Source organism: Spinacia oleracea, chromosome 4 (genome assembly GCF_020520425.1).
Source record: "Spinacia oleracea cultivar Varoflay chromosome 4, BTI_SOV_V1, whole genome shotgun sequence".
Taxonomy (NCBI): domain Eukaryota; kingdom Viridiplantae; phylum Streptophyta; class Magnoliopsida; order Caryophyllales; family Amaranthaceae; genus Spinacia; species Spinacia oleracea.
The window spans coordinates 142,868,915-142,892,081 of record NC_079490.1 but is presented as its reverse complement, the minus strand read 5'-3'; the positions used below and the strand labels follow the sequence as shown (position 1 = coordinate 142,892,081).

Below are 23,167 nucleotides of genomic sequence, written 5' to 3'. Positions count from 1 at the left end.
ACAGGAAATTGTCATGATAGTATAAAAAAAAAACTAAGTACAAGACAGAAAAAGTCAAAAGGAAAGAAAAATATACCGTGGGGATGAGTATTGCACAAATGCATAGCGGAAAGAACATCATTCCGCAGAATATACATTGACTGAGGTAGCCAATTCCTGGGCGCACGGCCAATATCCTTCCCATTGGCGTCACGTTTGACCACGGAGTCAAACCACTCGTAGGCAGCATCCTCCAAATTATGACCAGCAAGGACCTCTACACCTTCCATTCTGCCATTGGGAGGGACAAAAGTGCGGGGCAGCGGAAAGTCGGCGGGAACTCGGAGCCAGAAGAATCGACCCTTCCAATCCCTCTGCCCGGTAGGATTACCCAGACAAGTCATCTTGCCTCGAGCAGTGTAAGTGGTAAACAAACCAATGCTCCCTTCCTTGTTATCACTGCTTCGAATACAGTGCAGTCGTTTGCATAAAGAGAGAGTCTCAGGGAAGCCTTTGAAACGCACCACCCACAAGTAGCAGACCAGAGTCTGTATAGCAAACGGATGAAGCTGCGCCAGGCAGACATTAAAAGCCTTCAGGAATTTGGCCAAGGTTGGATCCAAGGGAAAGCGCAGCCCAAAGTCCAGATGATATGAATACAACCCAATATGACCTGGGGGAGGAGCAGTAATACGAGCATCATCTGCGGGGACAACCAGCTCGTATCCAGGGGGAAAAGCATAAAGCTCCCTTCCAACACCAGGATAATCATGTTGACGAGCTCCTTTGAGCCAATCCGCATCCGGCGCAGCATTTAAGGGACCATATGAAACTTCAGGACTTAAATAACTCTCAGTCGAGCCAATGGGCAGATCTTCCTCGACATACAACGGAAACGGTCGGAGAAGCCCCACCTCCTCGAGAATGGGATTCTCAGGATGATGCTCTGCGTCGCCACAACCACTGCTAGGGCCACTTGCCATCGGAGAACGTCTGCGGTAAACATGCAACGACCCATCAGTACTCCCAATAAAAGGCCCGTCTAGTTGATCAAAACTGTCCAACCAAGCTACTTCTGCCAGGGGTTGGATGTCTAGCCCAATAGGGGCATTAGGGGGAGGGTTCAATCGAACCGCACTGGCCAAATGTTCATGGCGCAGTTCTCTAAGACGTTGACGAAGGGCAGGAGTAGGCCCTGACACAACAGGCGTAGCCCTGCCAGCAACGGGGGACACACCCCCAGAGGAAGAACCACTGGAGACAGATATCACCGCAGGCTCAGAACGAGAAATGACATCATGCATAGACTTAGTCCTATTCTCTGCTACCGTCCTAGCCTCTTCATCAGAGGGTAAAGAGACAGAGGAAGGGGAAGAAGGAGAGTATGGCTCGGAGGAATCGCTCATATACCCAGGGCTACTAGGGTTGGCACTATCAGAGGTATCAGACATGTTGACTGAAAGAAAAAAGAAGAAAGAAAGAAGAATAAACAAAGGGTAGAAGGAGAAAAGTCAAGGCAAAACGACAGAGAAAAAAGAGCAAAACGACATAAAAATATACATGTAATGTAAAAATAAAAAAAAATAAAGAGAAAAGGAAGAAGAAGACGAAAAACTCCAAGAAGCGCAGAAATGGCGAAGCCAAAAAACACAAACACTCCCACATTTCATTCAAAGAACACATACCACAAAAAACTCACAAAAACTACTAAAACAGTTGAATGTACATGCAAAACCAAAGAAAACAACAAGGAAAAAGCAAAAGAATTACCTGGAAAAGAGAAGGGCGAAGAAAGAAGTTCAACAATGGCGGACTAGAAACCCTCGAAGAAAAACGCGAACCCAAAAAACCTCGACAATTTCAGAAGAAAACACCACCACCAGCGGATGCGCAATCACCGGAATAACACGAAAACACAAGAAAGCAAAGAACTTGGAGTTAGAGTGCTCGGAAAATGGCGAAATTGAGTTCGAAGCAAAGTGAAGTTAGAGGAGAGTAAGAAAATGAAGAAGGTAAGAAAGAGGAGAGAGAAGAAGAAAGTGACTGAAACCCGTATTTAAAAGAAGAAATAAACGGCCAAGATTTGAAGACCCTTCGAGTCACCTACCTGGATGAAGGACACGTGGGGCGCAATAAACCATGACGGTTTATTTTCCTTTCAAATGCTAACTACAGTAAAACCACGACGGTTTAAAAAAAAAAAAAAAAAAAAAAAAAAAAAAAAAAAAAAAAAAAAGGGGGGGGGGGGCAAAGATACGTACAGCCAATCGCGCAAGTTATGACCAGAAAGAGCAGGTCTAACTTCAAGTAGTCAGCCCTACTCTTGGGGGCTAGTTGTACAGGATGCAGCCAAAAAACACTGAAAGAGCAGGTCTAACTCCAAGTAGTCAGCCCTACTCTTGGGGACTAGTTGTACATGATGCAGCCAAAAAACACTGAAAGAGCAGGTTTAACTCCAAGTAGTCAGCCCTACTCTTGGGGACTAGTTGTACGGAGTAGAAGTAACCTAGCAGATCATCCATGTCACAACATACCATCGGACATCTGATAAGACAGATCAAGCAAAGCAACCGCAGGAAGTACCTATTGAAAGTACCACAAGTCCTCAAGAACCGCACAGACCCTCAGGTCTGCGGGGAAACGACCTGCTAGACGACAACATAGATACGTCGTTAAGCAAAAGGACAAACAACAAGTACATCACTAACGTACACGCGGCAACATCTGAATAGGCCAAAGTACTGAATAGTACGCCTATAAATACTGCCGTCCCCATTCATTTGCGGACACGTTCAATACAAGTACAATTCTTAACCCTCTCTACTTTCTCTCTCTAGAGCATTATCTCATTTGCTGACTTAGGCATCGGAGGGGGTTTCCTCGGTTAAACCCCCGAGGTTAGCTTACGTTCGTTCTGTCTGACAGGGCAACATCACCAGGCAGGGCTCCCCCAGTTCCATACTCGGAACAATTTCCAATATAACAAACTGCTACAATTAACACCGAACCAGTTAGAAAAACAAGCAGACCCCATAAAGTACCATTGTACCAGGGTGGCTACAAGGCTATGTACACGATGTTGCATCAAGTCACAGCATATACCTGCACCTATGGCTAATTGCCTAATTTTGTGTATAGTGAACTTCAACCTCAGTTTGCTGCATTCCTATGGAAACTAGTTCCTTTACATGATCCAGTGTGCTTCAAGGAAGCAATCAAGAAAGCCTGCCTCATGGATTAAAGAAATGAATAAAGAATTGAAAATTTCGTGTTCACCCTTTTAAACTGTGCCTGAGCTACCTAGATGCTGTTAAGCCGCCTGGTTATTGAGCACTGCTAGGTAGTTTAAAGTTCTATTTTTGGATGTTTCTTTCATCTGCATTGTAAGAGTTGTTATTTTACCACAAGCATTCCTGGACGGCTGGAGTTATAGCAGTGTATGTATCTGTATGCTTAGGCCTTTCAAGGTGCCCTCCTAGATTCGAAACTCAGAGCATCCTGATAATACGGAATGGAAAGAGCAAGTATTCATCTGAATACTCATATAGCCCGTGCTAAACTGCAACGCAATCTGTAATTTTCGTCAAAGCAGCTAAAAATCTTCCTAGTCGCTCTCACATGCACAATAAGGAAAGTGGTATCAGAATCTTAATTACTCATCTAAACAGAAGATTGAAAGACAAGGCAGGGATGAAATAGCTCTGTTACTACTACTACATGGTTAAGCCTTTTGAGGTTTGAAATTGAGAATGAAATCTCTAATCTCATCGTTAGCTCTATCAAGGGCAGTTCTGCCGTCAGCATCCAGTACGTCATAATTAGCTCCGGCACCTAACAGTTCTTCAATTTTGGGTTTGTCACCCTCTGAAGCAGCCATTAACAGTAGGATATCTACAGGGTGGATGTTCTGGCTCAACAATGCTTCCATCTTATCATATGTACCCTCCACCGCAAGCATTCCCATGTAGTTGAAGTACTGCAACATCAATGAACAACGCAACAAAATTTTCTAGATAAGTCTCTACTATATGCATACATGTAAACAAAAGTGTGAACAATCACAGATATTTGAGAAAAAAACATCATAATTTCTACTTCTATAATGAATAAAGTTTTGTATTTTTTTTGCTTAATACAGTTATACTGCTTTGATGCAGATGAGGGATGAGTTCACTTAATCTGCCAAATTCTGATTTGGACATCTTCCACTCATTGATTTGCAGCTAAAAGATTGATACTCCATACACTCCTTGTTTACCGGTTATTTTCTCTGCAATACCTACTTGGTTAGTTATTCATCTTTTATTCAGCACTGCAAGGTACAACCGGTTTTACCATACATGAGTTGGAAATATACTAGTCCCTTTATCCAAAATATGTGTTTGGTGATATTGAAGTAGATTTAAGGGATGACCTTGAAAGACGGAAATGATGTCCGATTCAAAAGGCTAACAAAAACTTAGTTGTAAGCGGAATACACATTAGTAGCTCGCTCACCAACAAAAAGTGAGATATAGGCAACTAGATTATTAGCTTCATCATATTCCTCATCCTACCATGTCTCCCTTGTTCGTTCAAGATCACGCAATGTCCTATCTACATTACCATGATTACTCGTATCTGTACGCTTTAAGGTCCATAGGTCTGTGATGGGAAGTGACACTGAGTACTAGTTTTCTAACTCGATGAAGTAACCTTCAAACTCAACCAGACATGATTTATTCACATATTTTCCTCTATTACTTGCAAAATTGTACTAGACCTGATTACACACGGCCACACAGAATAACCAAGACTAAGAAAAAAATACTACTTCTGGCAAGCTTTAGTTGTCACATTACTCATTCAAATTACGCTAAACATTGGTTCATCGTGATAACTAATTCCGGATTGAAGGGTACCAGGGTAGTACCATCCAGGCATTGACATATGCACAAAACTACACCTGCAAACATGTCCTACTCAAAGTCCAAAACTCACGAAAAATCAAAATCCAATACAGGAAATTTAATTTCTTGAAACATAAAAACAGCAGCAGAACCAGCATTTCAACAATTAACAGAGAATTATGAGAAAATTATCAAAACCCAAAAAACATGCCTGTTCAACGTCATCTCTATCAAAATCATCACGAGATTGGCTGCCATAAATACCAGCACCTTTAGCATTAAAGCTAAACCAACATTTGGCTCTACCACCGTTACTGGGACCAAGCTTGGTGGTGCTTCTAGTGGTGGTCCCATTTACGGTTCTGGGGATGCACAGGAACCCATTTCGCAAGTTCAACACACGACAAGTTGAATGAGAGGTTGAAGCTCTTGAATTTATTGCAAATTGGATTGAACATGAGATTGAAGCCATGGTGTTAAAAAGGTGGAGAGACAGAGAGTGGTTTATCCTTTCTCTCTCTAAAATCTGGCCACAGCTTTATATATGTGTGGATATTTGGGATGACACCATCTCAATCGTTGATCCATTCTTCTTCTTTTTTATTAGTTTCGGAAAAATAACACCGCAAGGGTCTCAACTTTTATTGATTCGGAATATTCCTTATTTTGAGGGGTCACTTAAAAAAAAACAGAGTTTTTGATCTCATAACTATCCTACAAAAACGGGTTTGAAGTGGTTATCAAAACAAAATGGGTTTCAAGTGTCGCGTGTCATTTTTTATCTGCCCGTTAATATACGAAACGGTATAATAATGTAGATGTACCTATTATATACCTCAACCTCAAACTCAACTACATTCATACTCAAGTTTGAGCATTATAGACTTTATATTGAAGCAAAGCACTAGGTTAGGAAATAGGAATGGTGTTGCATTTCCATGAAAATTTTGATGGTACTCCGTAGTACTCTTGTTAAATTACTCTTAAAACTAATTCTCATTACGAATTTACGACTGATAGATTACCACCTACCAAAGTACCAAGAGAGTGAAAAAGAAAACATATAAAAGGATTTTCGTCTTCTTAGGAAAAGCTCTCAACATTTAGGCACAGAGTTTAAATCTTAAACAGATATTTTAGTTGAGTGCTCCTTCGTCCTTCCCATGAAATGTTACAGAACATAAGTTCTAAGGTGGCTATGCAGATAGCTGAGCAGTGCATTCCTTGAACAAATTCGAGTAAACAAGGGTCAAAGAGAGTTTTCAGAGGAAGAAAAAGACCTTAGGTCAAATGCTGTTCTGAAGTCACAACTCACAACTCATTAAAAGCCTATGAATGTAAAAACTGAAAAAACACACAAGTATGATTCCGAGTCTTCTGACGGTATTGATGTAAAAAATCCCAGAATCCAGTATGTCACTACCATTCAGTGCATTCCTGGGAAGAATTTGAGTGAGCAGTCCGGGAGTTTTCCTGAGGAAAATAAAATTAATCAGATGCTGCTCTGAAGTCATAACTAGTTAACACTTAACAGTTAACAGCCTATGGATGTATCTACTGTAAAAACACATAGCAATAATTCCACTTCACTGATGTTTTGCATGGAATGGAGAGAAATCCCAGAATCCAGTCTATCACTATTATGTATAAAGACCTAGCCGTTCGAAGACTCCAGAGTTGGCTCACCAGCCATCATCATCTTATGAACCCATGACATGACATACCCATCAAACAAAAGCATTATAGGAAGTACATTTATACTAAATGACTATGTAGCACAAAAATGGCGCAGGTTCTGGAAACCAGAAATTTACAAGTTCCGGCCATTTTAGCACGGAAACAGTGGGGGATTACGGAAACTAAGGAAACCTCAGGTCCCAGAAGTTCCTATACTTCCCTGCTAAATGTAAATACACTAGACTCTAAGCTTTTCAGCAAAAGCTCATCATAAAGGTTTCCAGCTTCCTCTATCAAGCAACTGTAAGAATACAAGTCATGAGATCAGGTTAATAAACCTTCTTTGCAGTAATTGAAGCCACAAGAAAAGATTGCTCACTTAAAAGAATGACAACATCACTTATCCTTCCAGACCTCCTTGGCCTATGATCATAAGGTTGTAATATATGAGCAAAAATGGATCATGATCCTGCAATCTTAGTTCCTGAAAACAGTCTCAAGCTGTCAAGCATAATCTACTTTCCATGCCATGATTAGACAGTCAACAAGGACAGAAACCAATTTCAGGTCTGGCAGAGTGTCTTCTCATCTTGTCAAACAGTTTCTAGATCACCATATTAGTTAAGTCACCAATCAGAACATTTAGTTATAAGTCTGTGCTTCCTTCAACCTATTTGTTCAAGGCCACCAAATTAGTTATAAGTATGAAGGTTTGCAAAGATCTTTTATTTCCTCACTATATCTAATCGACCAACTATTCCAACCTCTTGTAGCAGCACAACCATCAGTTTTCATTGGACTCCAACGTTACTGTGCCAAGTATCCAATAATCAAAGTCTTCACAGTTGAATACGTTTCTAGCAATACATAGAACAATGACAGGCTTGACAGCCATAAAAGTAACAATGTCAACTCCACACGCTTGGTTGGATCCGCATAAGTTCTAGGCTGCCCCCATCATCCATTCTTCTTATAATTCTAAAGTCTAAACACCTCATCAATTTTCCCGGTCCTCCTAAGAACTCCAAAACAGATAGTGAACGGGTATATAGATTAGGCTCCAATCCCAAATTTCAATCTCTTTCAATAATCTCATCACAATTTCAATATCCTGCTGTTTCCCTACTATAACCACAAGTTCAGAATATGTCTTGATCCAAAGAGCTCACTGAGATCTTTAAACTTAAGAAGCATATGTATCAACCCATTGTATAATAAGAATTTCAAACCCAGCTGATTTCAGACATTCAAAACTCTGTCAAGGATATAAAATCCTCACTAAACCAATAACTCCTCTAATCTTGAATTACAAATTCATAGAGATATATTTAACTATGGGAAAGAGAGAGTTACGTGACCTACTGGCCTATGATCATAAATGGGTTTGAGATTGGAATTTTAACTAGCATACAATTCAACTTAAAAAGACAGCTTATATATTCATAATGTGATACAACTATATAGAAGAATTTTAGCATCAGAACCAAGTTTTATGAATGCTCTTTGGCCTCTTTACCTACACCCATGTCCAATTTTCAGGACTATCGTGCTTGAATTTTTTATCCCTGCTGTGTCAGACACTTGAATATCTACCCGTATCAAACTCTTATACTCATGTCTAAGTAACATTGGTCCTTCAATAGGAAAGGGAGCTCGTCCCACTACACCCCTGAGTACCATAAAAATTTAAAAAATTCAAATGGTTGAATTCCTGCTAATCATCTCCCTCTGCATCAAGTCAAACAATAACCATCCACCCCACCATCCTAGGTGTCCTCAACATCTCAAGCATATTGTTAGAAGCTATAACGGTGTGAAGTCCATGGACTATGTTAGAAGCAGATATAAAGGAATAAAATGACCATGTCTGAGTCTGCATTTGACTGTAAAGCCTTCTCATTGAACCATAAACAATACCCATATACCTCACCCTACTAAACCCAATGGGCCTACCACAGCCTAAAGGATAGCATACCTTGCATTGATGTTCTGGCATCAACAGCTGCACATTTCTGCAAATTTTACAGCTCTTACTAGGGATATTTGATGCCTTTTAAGTTTTAACTGGTTCAATTAGATGAAGAATATTACTTCATACTCCAGCCTGTACAAGTGCCTAAGAAACCAAAGCTAGCAACTTAAAAATGATTTTAGAAAGCGATATAAAAAATATACAGGTCATTGTAATATAGTATATATCTTAATTACCGTAATGTCTCTCCAAGGCTCCCATCTACAGCAGAACATGGAGGAAGTCAGACGTAGCTGTGTACGGTGAACCACTATTAGAAAAAACATCAATTGCGCCAGGCATACAATTTATCTGTGGGCTCGGCTAGCTGTATAAGTGGCAGCAACAAGTCCAGGATTCTTTTTCTTGCTCCAGGGGGATGCAAGGACTAAGGCCTGTGGCGAAAAAAAGCCTAGTTTTTACATTTTTCCTGCAGCCCACAGGGCTACGCCGCAGAAAATACTACCTATTTTCTTTTGGTTTTATAATATAAAAACAGCCATCACCCGAGTGCCACCACGAGTGCAGTAGCCCCTACCACGAGTGCCACAGCACACCACGTCACAACCACAAATCTTCCAAGAATTCACCACCACCGGCCCCTGAAATACCACCACAACCACGAAAGTCTAGTAGCAGTCTAGCACCACCATTAACTCTACATTTGAGGGAAAAATTTGAGCAAAATTCCTCTGTACTTGGACCACCCAGAAGAAAATTTCAGCAAACCTGTCATCACAAGACATTAATACCCAGAAATCTCCACCACAACCTTTTCAATCTCAAATACCACCAACACCACATCAATACATATCATCTCAAATGTTACACGAATCATCACCAACATCACATACATGGATTACGGAGTATGTAAGCACATGGTAGAACATATAAAGACGTTAACTAAAGCATATAACCTTGAGATTTAAGATATTTACAGAAGGTTATCAAGAATACCAACTAAATAGGTTTTTCACAAATACTTGTCTTCAAAAAAGACTGCCCATTGCTCTCGAACCTCATTGATTTCCTTATCACTGTAGGGATCATCTCCTCTTTGGTAATCCTTTAAAAACCACGAATTAGGTAATGCAAGTTAGAAATAAACTTTATTACTGCAACCTAAAACCAAATAAAATAAAAAATACCTTACCTTTTCCATATTTTGACAGTCATTGTACATTGTGACTATCTCATGCATAAATTTCATGACATAATAGCCACCCTCAGCACCCCCGGTTTGTTGAGCACACTAAATTAGAGAGGTGTTCATGAAATGTTAAGATACAACACATCCAGTTATTATGAATAAACAATGGTATATTAATTAACATGATGTACCTTAATAGAAAACCATTTGAGTCTAGAGCTGCGCCCCTTCCTACCTTGAACCTCATAGACATTATAAGCCCTTCACGAACACGCAAATGATAAAAAACATCAACGTCATGCAAAAAAATTCTTTAGTCAAAATCTAAATAAGGTGCACAAATCTTCATCTCACATATCCAAACAATCTTTTATTGTCAAAGATTGCTCCTTTTCAGACTTGGAGGAATCAAACTTGAAGGCTTTGCCGCATGTAAGGTTAATAACGATGAGCATCCAGTGCTCCCTGCATGAATCACAATTCACAAGACATATTATTGGTGGTCCGGCTATGATAATAAACAAAACATTCATCTGAACCACAAACAATTAACCAAAAGTATAGGTCATAAGTTTGGAGTTCATATATACTCTTCAAAATATGGGGCCAATATGAGTTGGTTTCCGGCATCACCCCTATCCCTACTGGATAAGAAAACGTTGCTCATGTACTTTGAGGTGACTTTATGGTGGTGACGGACATTTGATGCTGCTATTTTTTCGGGACAAAGAAACCCAATATGTGACAAATCAAATGAAGATTTGTACTTGTCAATCAGAAACCTGCATATAAAAGTTGTGTCAAATAAATGATAAAAACAGAGCTTTTTTGAAATTAATCATTTAGATCCAATATCTTAAGAGGGTGAAAATCTTACATCATGAAGACTTGAACAACGGAAATATTCAGTCTTTCCCCTCTAAGTAATAGGGTAATATCCTCTGCTGTGACAAAAGTTTCGGCGTCCTTTTCGAAGTGGAACACCTTAGCATCCAGGTGAACTGACGTGACACCATAAAGCTCAGGATGACTCTCCATGACATGTTGCAAATTCAAGAGAGTACTTTTCTTACCAACAGATGCAAGTATGTCTTCCCTAACTTGTAGTATAGGCCCTTTGACATTGCTGGCTGACTCCCCTGATTTAAGGTCGCTAATGTCAAGTTTTTCTTTGCTCTTCCCGTTAGACTTGTTGTTTTCTGATGTAGCCTCCTAACACCATTTCCAAACCATCAATAGAAAAAAGTTAGTCCAAAATAGACCATTAAGTCGGGTAGAACCTGCTAAGGTACAATTTGATTAAAATAGGTTGAAAGTGAAACACCTAATTGAGCTAAAAGGCAAAGAGTTGCCTCAAACGTCGCTGATTTAGGTGATATTGGTCATTAGACCAAGGGGTTCCTAAAAAATAATCCAGGGTTATATAAACTATTTGGGTTGATAGAGTTCAATAGTCCATTTTGAGTGAGTTAAGTGTAGACCAAAGTAAGATATTAATTAAAGCAAAATAGTAAATACTCTTTATTTGAGCCAAAAGACAAAATACTTCATCAAAAAATTCCCAATATTAGGTTATACTATGGCCCTGTTTGGCAATTAGAGTTTAGAGTTGATAGCCTAATGCAAGATGACATGTTTTGGAAGCCTCCGAAGCCTATACCTCCAGAATTCAATACTTAATACATAAAACTATATTGATTGTAAATGAAATATTCTTTTTACAGTCGCTCACTAATTTATTTACCTTCAACATTGGTGGTGGTAGATCAGAACCGGGGGTTTGGGACAAGTCGGAGTCTTCCGGAAATTTTAGACCGCCATTGTGCTGCATCACGGAGAGTAGTTGCTCCCTGACCTGGCTCTCTACGTCTTTTAACTTCTGTTCAAATTCCTCCATTAAGGAAGCTTTGACCTCCTCCTTGATTTTCTCCATTGACTGCTGATTTAGTCTCAATCCAGTGACCCTCCGGTCTGGCTTGCCAAAGGCCTTTCGATAGCCGATGTTTAGTCCCCCAACTCCATAGACACTGCCACGGCTATCTTTTTTCCCAAGAGCCATGCACAAGGCATCCACATTCCGTTGTGGGACAAAAGTCCAATGGGTCTGTTGCTGCATGTATTCCTCCTATGGACAATCAGGAACACTTATTAAATTATCGCCCATTCACTGCAATAAATATCTTATTCGACAATACTTACATATTTTTTGGCAACTTTCCGTGTCTCATCATTCTTGATAACCCAAGTTCCTCCTTCACCAGGCTCTTCTCTTGCCAAAATCCACTCCAGGCCTCGTTTAGCAATTCTACTAGATGATGATCCATCTGTGTCATTGGGGTATCTTCCATCCTTGATCCACTGTTCTTTGCTCCTCTTGTAACTCTTCTGCCCCAAGTGATGATGATGTTTGTTACTTTTCGCACTCTCCCTTGCTTTCTCACTTATAGCCTATTGGTTAAGAAGAAGAGAAAAAAAAACCATTATCCAAATTTCAATAATTATTGTATGTCAATAGTAACTGGCATCTTTCCTATGAAATCCCTTGACATTATAATTACCTTCGCCTCGTTAGTGGTATGATCTGCTTCAAATTTTTTCCAATCCTCCTTTGTGATGTAACCCTTGTAAACCTCCCATGGCATTATGTGAGCACTCTTTTCTGGAGTATACCCCCTTGTCTTAGAAATCCAACGACCAACTAACCTACATTTGTAACATCTGAATCGGCGGGCTACACCAGAATGAAACAACTTTTCCTTTTCCTTTTTGGGACCATCTTCAATATGGAACAAAGCCTATCGAATCAGACAACCGAGGGTGTTATAACCCACATCAACGTCTATTGCATTACATAAATTAGGTCATATCCAATTCTTACCTTTGTCTCATCCCAGATTGTTTTCTTGACAGCTTCGGGCACTAATCGATACGTCTTGACATTAATGTTAATTTTAAGAGCATAGAAGCCAAGCTGCCTCCCATACACATGCTCCCACTTACCCGCAGGCTGACCAAGGTCATCATACTCAAGAAACATGGGCTCTTTGACTTGAACCCCTTTTGACGGACCCCTGCCTCGTCTGCTTCCCTGTTCATTGACTTCAATCAAATGATCTCCTACCTCGTCCATCATCTCATCCATGTGATCTTCCTCAAAATCATTGTCTTCATCCCCAACATTATTATCACAGCTCTCAGGTTCACCCGCATCATTCTCCTGCTGAATATCATTTTCACTAAAAGGTTCCCTGGAAACTAGTTTCTCACCGTGCCGTAACCACACATTGTATGCTTGCCGAAACCCACGACGAATCAGATGATCATATATGACTTTAATATCACTAAACCTCTCTACAGTAAAACAGTCACGACAAGGGCAATAAATTTGATCATCACCACTACTCCTTTGGTGTTCTTCGGCATGTCTACAGAACTCCTTAACCCCGTTCAAGTACTCAAGTGTGTCGCGTTTACCGTACATCCAAAAGCGATCCATTACTAACAACACATTAGAAACACACGAACAAACTCCAGTTGTAAATACATGTGACAACAAAAAATTAACCAAATCTAAATATTTCATTGGAAAATTACATGCTTCTTATTGCTCCGACCTAAACCATCCTTGTATGTCTAATTCCACATTTAATGTACCCACCCTCTCTGATTCTAAGGAGGATTCATTATCATTTCCTTGTAATTCTCTTATTTAATGATATAGGTAATATTTACATAGAGAAGTGACGACATGAGATTTTCCTTATAATTAAAAAAAGATATACATTCACATCCTAAATTAAGACAGGACATTCAACAATGATGCCAAAATAAGAACTATTAAAGCTTTGTTCTCTTCACCTAATCTCGTCTGATTTTTCTAGTTTCTGGTTTGGTATATTCTTCCTGTTCTACTCTGGTCTACTCTGGTCTGAATATTTCTGCGAGTGCTTTTTTTTCCATAGTCTGAATTTTACTGGTCTGGTCTGATTTTTAAGATGAATAAGCAATAAGAATAAGGTTAAAATAACATAATATAAGTCTTTAAATAGGTACAATTATTTGCAAAGAATTACTAATAACAAATGTAAAACAAGTTACAAACACTACACTAAAGGAAGTTAGCAGCTAATAAAAAAGAGGGAAATTTGTCAAAAAGTACCTTTTAAAACATAAAATTTGGGAAATAGCACCTTTTATTAAAAAAATAAGTTGTGAAAAAATACCGTAACAAACCATTTTAATTAAAAGTAACACCTTAAGCCGGAAAATGGCTAAAAAGTTAAATTTCCCGTCATTGACCTCTGCTTTTTCATCATTTTTTGGAGAGTGAAGTGCACTCTCTTTATTTTGTCCCCTAACTCACCCACAAACATACACACACTCTCTCTCCCTAATCTTCATTTCCCATCTACAACTTAGTGCTTTTCCTTCATCCCGTATCTCCTTCTACCAACTTGAAAGTTGAAATACTACTTGACCCCTCAAATTTTAATATTTCGAAGTCCAACTAAAGCTTCAAAAATAATACTTCACCGAAATTTTAGAAAAGGCAAAATGGCAATTTTATATGTTTCCTCGATATTAATTTGAAGTGTTCTTATGTGTTCTTTGACCTTTCAAATTAAAGGGTAATATATTTGTCTAATTGAGATTAAAGTTGGAGAAATATTAAGTGCCAGTGGAAAAAGATGAAAACAAAAAAAGAAGAGTAGAAGGTTAAAGGGAGGAGAAAGAGTTCTCCTTTTGTTTGTAGAAATCGAGGGGTGTTCATGGCAGCATCAGAAAGTTTGAGCTAGAAGAATGGGGTGAGGTTGAGAAAAAGAAGAGGACAACGGGAAGAATGAAGTTAGGGATAAACGTAAAAACATGAAAGGCCAAAAGTGTGTAACACACGCGAAAAAAGAGGGACGACAAGGGTCAACAGTCGGAAATTTGACTTTCTTTTTGCCGTTTTGGTGAAAAGGTGTTATTTTTAATAGAAAAGGGTTTTCGAAGTTACTTTCTCACAACAAAAATGTAAAAGGTTATTTCACAAACTTTATGTTGCAAAAGGTCTTTTTTGACAAATTTGCCTTAAAATGAGGACGTGTAGCCTACAGGATCAAGGGTCAAATAGGTACCATTAAACAACTTGTTAACTTGGCATTATCAACAAGATCAAAGGTCAAGAGACTCAAGACTAAGCCGTAGGTCAAAACGTGTCTTCCTTTGCTTCGGGTGTCATCATTGCTATTCTCTTATATGTCCTATGAATCCCATCACAAAATCAGCTAGTATACGCATAATGTGCTAGAATTTCTTCTACCTGTCTGTTTATTTAATCTGATCATAGCACCACCAAATATAGAAATCCTCTTCAAATTAAAATAACCAAATCCCCTGTTTATACCAGAACCCTTCAGTCCTTCACATATGTTTAGAAATGAATTACAAGTAACCACTAACCACGAATCTAAATTTAGCTCAAGTATACTATTCCAAGCACTTCAACACCATCAAAAAATCAAATAAACAAACATAATTAAATCAAATTGCGATTATCAAAAAATAATTTCTGCAATTATTGTAAAACAAAGCCCATAAATTCAAAACCCCAATTCTTTATTTAGTAACACCCAAATCCAACAACTACTGAAGATTTTTCATCGCATTTAGCAAAATTCATGAAATCGTGATATTCCAAGCACTTCAACACCATCAAAAATCAAATAAACAAACATAATTACATCAAAATTGTGATTATGAAAACATAATTTTTGCAATTATCGTAAAACAAGGCCCAGAAATTCAAGCACCCCCCCCCCCTAAAAAAAACATCCGATTAAGAAACCCTAGAAAATCATAGTTAAACATTAAAAAACGAAACAATTACCAAGAAAGTACCGGCGGTTTAAGTAGAATTTATCCTCGTACGTTGTTCGATTATCCTCGCAAGTTTCCCCAATTCAACCTTGTGACTCGATTAAGCGACGTGAGAAAGATAATTTTCGCAGAAAATGGCTAGACCTTACAAAAAATTCGATTAGCTCGAACCAAATTGTGAATTGCAATTCAAATCCTTAGACCTTTCGAACCCTAACTTTGTAAATGCTCCCAGTCTCTCTCCTCACTATTTCTTCGGTGAATAAGGAGAGTGTTAGCGCTGCTCGAATTCTAGCTGCTAAAGCTAGAAGAGGGGGGTGATGTTGTTTGCTTGTTTGGTCTTGTATGTTATTTCTTTCAAAAAAAAAAAAAAAAAGGAGAGTGTTTGCGTTTATTCTAATTTTTGTTTTACATTTTTCTTTTTTCTTTATTTTTTTTTAAATTTTGGGAACCATTTCAAAATTTTGGAAATAATAGGGGGGAATAAATTGAAAACTAGGCGCGGAAACTATTCAATACTATAACCGTTGCATTAGCCTAATAAGGCATTGCATTAGACAACCTATTGTGATGGTTTATCACAGCCGTTACATTAGCCTAACTTTATGATGTGTTATAGAGAAAGCCGTCGCATTAGCCTTATCTAATGCAACGGTTCTATGTTATGCGTTGCATTATCCTTTCTTAAACCGTCGCATCTGGTTAGAAATGTAGTAGTGGTAGACAAATAATCCATACCCATGTAAGATTCCGACACTTCGATACTTCAATGAAGACCAAGAGACGTTGAAATTTTCCAAAATATAGTCGTCTTCGTCTAACACTAGGACACATACCCGTGTGGGATATAAGTTCTTGAGTCCAAGTACCATAGACTATAACGCTCAAAGATTCACCCACTAGGCCACTAGTACTCTTTGATATTTCAACATTTAGAAATGGACACAATTATACCAAATGTCCCCAATACATTACTCATTGTTTCGGGGATGAAACGATGTTATGAGCGTCCTTGGTGTCTTGTGATCCGGCCATGTACGGTGCCTGTAAGATGAACTCCTGGGCAAGGGGGGTCCCCGAGGCGGAACCTCAGACCCTCAAATCAGTACAATTGATGTATAAATTGAGTATTTTGGGGAGAGAGAGAGAGTTGGGTGACTTCTCTAGGGTTAGCGAATGGCCTTTTTACCTTGCCCCTTGAGGGGTATATATAGTGCCTTGTTGGGCCTTTGAGGCCTTATAAGTGATATTGGGCTTGAGTGGGTTTTATTGGCTTTTGGGTTAAAATAGTATGCCCATTTAAACACCCAAATAACATGCCCCCAGACCCAATTCTATTTGAATTTGAAAAATGGGTTAGGCTTTGATTTTAATCACATCCAAGTAAGAGTCGATTTCATCTTGGAGTTTATATCTTGGCTCGGATTTTTCCTTCGGATTTAACCTTCGGGTTTGTCCTTCGGATTTTACCTTCGGATTTGTCCTTCGGATTTTACCTTCGGCGGCCTGAAGGCGATGCTGATGTTTAACTTCTTCCAAATTCTTGTGTCCGAAGATCTATCCAAGGACTTGCTTGTTTATCCAAATTCTTGTGATCCGGAGATACATCCAAGAACTTGCTTGTTTATCCAAATTCTTGTGATCCGGAGATACATCCAAGAACTTGCTTGTTTATCCAAATTCTTGTGATCCGGAGATACATCCAAGAACTTGCTTGTTTATCCAAATTCTTGTGATCCGAAGATACATCCAAGAACTTGCTTGTTTATCCAAATTCTTGAGATCCGAAGATACATCCAAGAACTTGCTTTCTTATCCAAATTCTTGTGATCCGAAGATACATCCAAGAACTTGTTTGTTTATCCAAATTCCTGTGATCCGAAAATACATCCAAGAATTTGCTTTGTTTATCCAAGCAGATGAAATTCGGTTGCTCGAGGGCAATTCCCGATGCTTAAGGTTTCCAAACTCTTGTGATTCGAGGATCTGGGTAAGAGTTGGCTGAATATCCAAGCGGATGAACCTTGGTTAGTTTGAGATGCTCTATCACAAAAAGGAATTTTGACATTAGTCTTTGTTCATTTTGCTGTTATGAAATTGACTTGCAAATCCGATAGTGTGATACATCAACAGATAAGTATATATGAATATTTGCAGATTGCACTAAAATATTATATTATTACTCTTCAATACATATTCTCAATATGCCCCCCACTCATGAGTTGAGTTTCGGACGACTTATGAGTAGTATTGGATAAGGTAAGTATAATGTGTTGTGCTAAGATGACCATTTGATGGAATATTATCTTAAAAATGCACCAAGTTTGTCATTACTCGATTGTTTAACCAACGATGAGCTTTACTCGTCTTGTTGGTTTAATCAAGTAAATATAATAATGTAAGTATGCTCGGCGAATGTGCTTTATCATTGTCAGATAAATGCCAAGACAAACAAGATTATGCAAAAAGGTATGAGACGAAGCTACACAATTTTAAGCTCGACTTTTAACGTACTTATGCTTATCAAACATGAAAATATAATTTGTTTTGGACATGATAAACAATTTGAGGTGTATGCTCTTACAAAATGACTTAGAATTAAACAATGTCTGCCAAATTAAGTCTCCAAGAATATTCAGCATTTTACCAAATTTTATCAAGTCAAGTAAATTATTATGTTGACAAAGTACAAAGTAGAAAGCATAAATAGATAGAGGCGACTTATCTTTGAGCTGTTGCAACTTGCAAGGTGGGTAATATTGACTTGATGTCCGAGCTCTGAGGACTAGGACAAGTCGTCCGAGATCCTGGAATTAGTTGAGCTTGTGCTCCGCTCGGTCCGTTTTTGCTTTCCCAGTTTACCTCTAATTTCGTTGAGACCATGTTGGTCCATCAATTTAGAGTAATCTCCTTGCATCATCATTAGTTGGCCCACCGGAGTTGGCCCACCAAAAACAAGCTCATGGCCTTTTAATTTGTCATCAAATAAGCCTATTTTGAGCTTTTATGAAACTTCAATTAATTGAGTAAAGCTAAATCACCACCTTTAGGATACGACATTAACAAGTAAAACCAATTGACATTTTTGGAACTTTTCCAAGCTAAGTGAACAGCGGCATTTATGTTAAGGTTTTTGCTGATCATCCAAATGCCAATAGATGTTCGGCGTAAAACATTGCAACAACTTTGGGAGGCTAGCTTCGAGGGGTTGCTACGACTTCGGCACTGAGCTTTGGTTCTGTTCTTCGGCTTGGGCCTCGAGAGGCTGACATTCGGCTCGTGGGTCAGATCTTCAGAGGTTTTGCCGACGAAGAAGGCTTTGGACCTCGGAAGGCCGCCTGCACTTCGGGAGATGAGCTACGGAGCTCTGCCTTGGTTTGCAACTGCGTGCTTCGACTACGTTCGATTATGACCATCAGCCTTAGCTTGGTCATGTGGTCAACCTCAGCTCGACTCGGGGTGCCTTGGTTCGTACCTCAGGAGCATGAGATTCGGCCTCTGAGCTTAGCTTCGGCAAGAACCTTTTGTTAGGACATCGGGTTTCTTTGGTTTGGACCTTAAGTCGAACCTCGGGGGTTCAAAGCTTGAGTCGAACTTGGGACCCTTGCAGACTTCGGGAAGTAGCTTTTATCTACTTCGAACGTCTTCGGGACCCTTCTCAGCGTTGACAATTCCGTGCTTTGCAGCCTCAACCGCTGTGTTTCATTCAGGCATTTTGACAAACACCTTGTGGGCATGGAATTATGTGAAGGAAATAATGCCCTTGGTCCAAGTATGCATTCTATGTTAAGTCTAATAAATGCGGTTCAGTATTAATTAACAAGTTAATAATTCAGTGAGATCAAGTGAGCTGAATGCCTAGCTAGAGGCCGCTTCAGTTCAAGTGGAATTAATGATATTAATCCACAGCTTACTCTTGACTGAACCCGTAGGGTCACACAAATAGTACGTAAACGGATCAAGTATTTAATGGCATTAAATACTCCATCTATGAATATTCGGAACCAACGGATCTTGGTTTCAGTGGGAGCTAAGATCGTCACAGGCAAGAAAATGAATACTCCGGAAACGATGATATTGCCGGAAACGGAAATATGGATCGTATCGGAAATATAAATATTATCCAAGTCGTAGATGTTGCCGGAAACGGAAACATGGTACGTATCGGAAAATATTATCGGAAATGGAAATATTGCCAGAATCGGAAATATTGCCGGAAACGGAAATATTGTCAGAATCGGAAATATTACCGGAATCGGAAAATAATTCCGGAAACGGAAATATTAAATATTTGTTCGAAACGGAAATTAATTCCGGAATCGGAAATATTAAATATTGTTCGTATCGGAAATGAATTCCGGAATCGGAAAATTTAATCGGAAGCGCATCGTACGAATAAGCATCGGACGAGGCCTGCCGGACGAGGCCCAGCACGAAGCCATGCCATCGCCCAGCAAGCCAAGCGCGCCGCACAAACAGCCTCGCCAGGCCCAGCGCAAGGCCAGGCCCAGCAGGCTGCGCAGCGCGCACAACGCGCACAGCACGCGCAGCGCGCAGCGCGCGCGGGCGCTGCGTGGGCTGCTGCTCGCGCGCACGCATGGGGGCCCATCGTGGCTGCCGTGCGTGTGTGTGCAAGTGTTTGTGTTCGTGCACGTTTCCTAAAACATGCAGAGTTCGGTTAATGATTAAATTCCTAATTCTATTTGATAAATTAATTAAATTAGAGTTCTTGTAGGATTCTAGGTTTAATTAATTTGTATCTGAGTAGGATTTCGATTCCCTTTCCATACCCCTATAAATATGAGGCTAGGGCTCACAATTTATAACAAGTTTCAAAAGTATTCAAAGTGAGTTTTTGAGAGAAAAATTCAGTCACACATTTGCCTATAAAGTGCCGAAAATAATAGTACCTTAAGGGCGATTCTAGTTGGTCAATCTTAAGGCGGATCCGGACGTGCTGTGGACTATCTACGGAGGGACGACACTTGGAGTCCTAAAGACTTGTTCTTGTTCGGTTCGGGCGCAGCTAGGGAAGGCACGCAACAAAGAGTATGCATCTAAACTATGCTAAATGATTATGTGTAAATAATATGTTTTCCTGGCTTTATGGTTTTTCCGCATGATTTATGAATTGTCATATGTATCATAACCTAACAGTGGTATCACGAGCCCCTTATTATTTTCATAATCTAAATTGCATGAACATGGTTAAATATTACAAATTTGCAAGAATTAAAAGGGGTGATTAATTTTCGTGATAGTTAATTAATTGCAAATTGCGTTTATTTAATTATACGTACGCAGTTTTTCGGCAGTTTCTTCGTTACTCATCCGAATTGAGTGATTTTTGTGTCAATTCCGCATGTAAAAGGCATTCTAAAATTTTGACAAAAATAGTGTTTTTCTGCCGAACCCAGAATTCTCAAATTCGAAGCCTAACTATGACTTTTCGAAGGTTTTAGTTTTTCGAATGCAAAATTTCGTAAATTTAAGATGTTAAATTAAATATTTGCGATTCTTGTTGATAAATCTTGAATTTTTGATTGACCTACTGCATATGTTTAACAAGTTTGAATGCCTAGTCTTGTTAATTATGCAATCTAATTTGTAATTATGATTAATTTGTTGAAAATTAGAATAATTTAGAATTAATTTGATTTTCATAATTAATTGTAATTTAATTAGAAACCTATGATTAAAAACCACCATAAAAATTGTAAATTTATGATAAATTTTAAATTTTTATGACCTAGACTTGAATCCATAACAATCGGAAATCAATTGGATAATAAATTTTCGATTTTTCGCCCTAAAATTATGAAATTAATAATATTTATTAATTTGTCATTAATTTTATAAATTTTAAATTTTTTATGCGATTCGTTCATATAACTTGCACGCACAAAGCAATGGACGCTTCGTGTTACCCTTAAGGGGTGTTGTATAATGCGGGCATGCGACGACGAGCAAGGGAGCTCGTCGCCCGTGCGGCACGAATGCAATGAGCAAGGGCGTAGTGCACGAGCACAAGGCAGCAGCCCTGCCTTGTGTCGTGTGCCACGAGCAATGGACGAATGGGCATGGGCGAAGGGCGAGCCAAGGCAGTCGCGTGTGGGCAGCAAGCGAGCTGCGCCACAACGCGCGCTGCCTCGCACAAGAGCGCGCAGCCTCGCGCGCAGCGAGCGCAAGCTCGCGTGCCACGAGCGTTGCGCCCAGCATTGCTCGCGCGCACAGCGAGCGATGTCGCCCGCCCAGCGAGCGATGTCGCGCGCCCAGCGAGCGATGGCTCGCGCGACCAGCGAGCGATGTCGCGCGCCCAGCGAGCGATGGCTCGCGCGCCCAGCGAGCGATGTCGCGCGCCCAGCGAGCGATGTCGCGCGCGCACTGCGAGCGATAGCTCGCGTGCGATGAGCGCTGGCGCGCGCAGCGAGCACCAATGCGTGCGGAGGCTTGCGATGGGGATGCAGCAGCTATGCGACGAGCGCATGGGCTGCGCGCACATGGCCAGCAATGGCTGTGTGCGTGCGGCCCATGGGCGTGCAACGCGTAGGGTGTTTGCGTTACGATTAAAGATCGTTTTGAATGTTTAATTTGAAAATTCCAGTTCACGTAATTTTAATTAATTTTAAAATTAATAATTTAAATTATTTTCTTGGATTTTAATTTTGAATATTGTAATTATAATAAATTTTATTTATTCTAATTATTTTACTAAAATTAAAATCATGAATTAATTTAAATACGACTGAAATTAAATTAAACTTTTTGGATTCAATTATAAGTTTATATGAGCTTTAAATTTTAATTAAATTTGTATGTTTCCGGTTAGACTAGAAATACATTTTTATGTTTAAAATTAGTAAAGCATATGAATTTATTGGTTTAAGTGGGAGCGTATTTTAGTCATAAACTCTTGATTAGGTCTACAAATCCTTAAGGTTAAAACAACTTGATTAGAATTAATAAGGACTGAATAATTGGTAGATTATTGGTGCCCTTGATTAATTGCTGCAAATGTTTACGTGATGCATAATGTGTTTTACTAACCAGCTATGTGGGCCATTCATGATAATGAATGGGTGAATGGTATATATTGTATATGTACTGTTTTGCAGGTTATGAAGTGACTAGTATGGCCCAAATAGGATAGAAAATATGGTCTGCGTACCATTAATTTGAATGTAATTGGTCTAAAGTACCAAAGTTATTTTTCAATTCAAATATGGTCTGCGAACCATCAAATAGTTGTAATTAGTTATAGCTTATCCTATTTGAAGAAAATGGTGCCTCCCACGGAGATTTTCAAGACGGACTTTGAAGTCAAAGCTTCAAGATGAAGTCGGGCCATACTAGATCACAAATATCTTATGCATGTTTTAAGTTATTTATTGTTTTAAATATGTCTTAAAATGCATGAGATCAAAAGCTTGATTATGTTGCATGATTAAGGATTTTAGTTCACTTAAAATCTAACCAACATAGTAAGAGCCTTAAGTTCCAAACTTAAAAATTGAGTTAAAAGGTGCCATGCCAAAATATACACTTGCTTGGATATCCTTTACATCAATCTAGTAATAGTTTTCGCTCAGCGAGGTGTTA

The 23,167-nt window shown here is 39.3% G+C and overlaps 2 protein-coding genes across 2 annotated transcripts; both read right to left on the bottom strand.

Annotated features, from left to right (window-relative positions):
* Positions 1 to 3,605: 3,605 nt before the first annotated feature.
* LOC110801917 (protein LHCP TRANSLOCATION DEFECT) lies at positions 3,606 to 5,438 on the bottom strand. The gene is made up of 2 exons (XM_022007321.2): positions 5,080 to 5,438; positions 3,606 to 3,955 (listed from the first exon to the last, which is right to left on the bottom strand). Exons 1-2 carry the CDS (start codon positions 5,338 to 5,340, stop codon positions 3,701 to 3,703), a joined length of 516 nt encoding a protein of 171 aa, XP_021863013.1. The 5' UTR covers positions 5,341 to 5,438; the 3' UTR covers positions 3,606 to 3,700.
* Positions 5,439 to 6,053: 615 nt separating this feature from the next.
* Positions 6,054 to 11,686, bottom strand: LOC110780478 (uncharacterized). The gene is made up of 8 exons (XM_056827017.1): positions 11,451 to 11,686; positions 10,584 to 10,918; positions 10,297 to 10,488; positions 10,061 to 10,171; positions 9,898 to 9,967; positions 9,710 to 9,808; positions 8,754 to 9,622; positions 6,054 to 6,341 (listed from the first exon to the last, which is right to left on the bottom strand). The coding sequence occupies exons 1-7, from the start codon at positions 11,637 to 11,639 to the stop codon at positions 9,530 to 9,532; spliced, it is 1,089 nt and encodes a 362-aa protein (XP_056682995.1). The 5' UTR covers positions 11,640 to 11,686; the 3' UTR covers positions 6,054 to 6,341; positions 8,754 to 9,529.
* Positions 11,687 to 23,167: the final 11,481 nt, after the last annotated feature.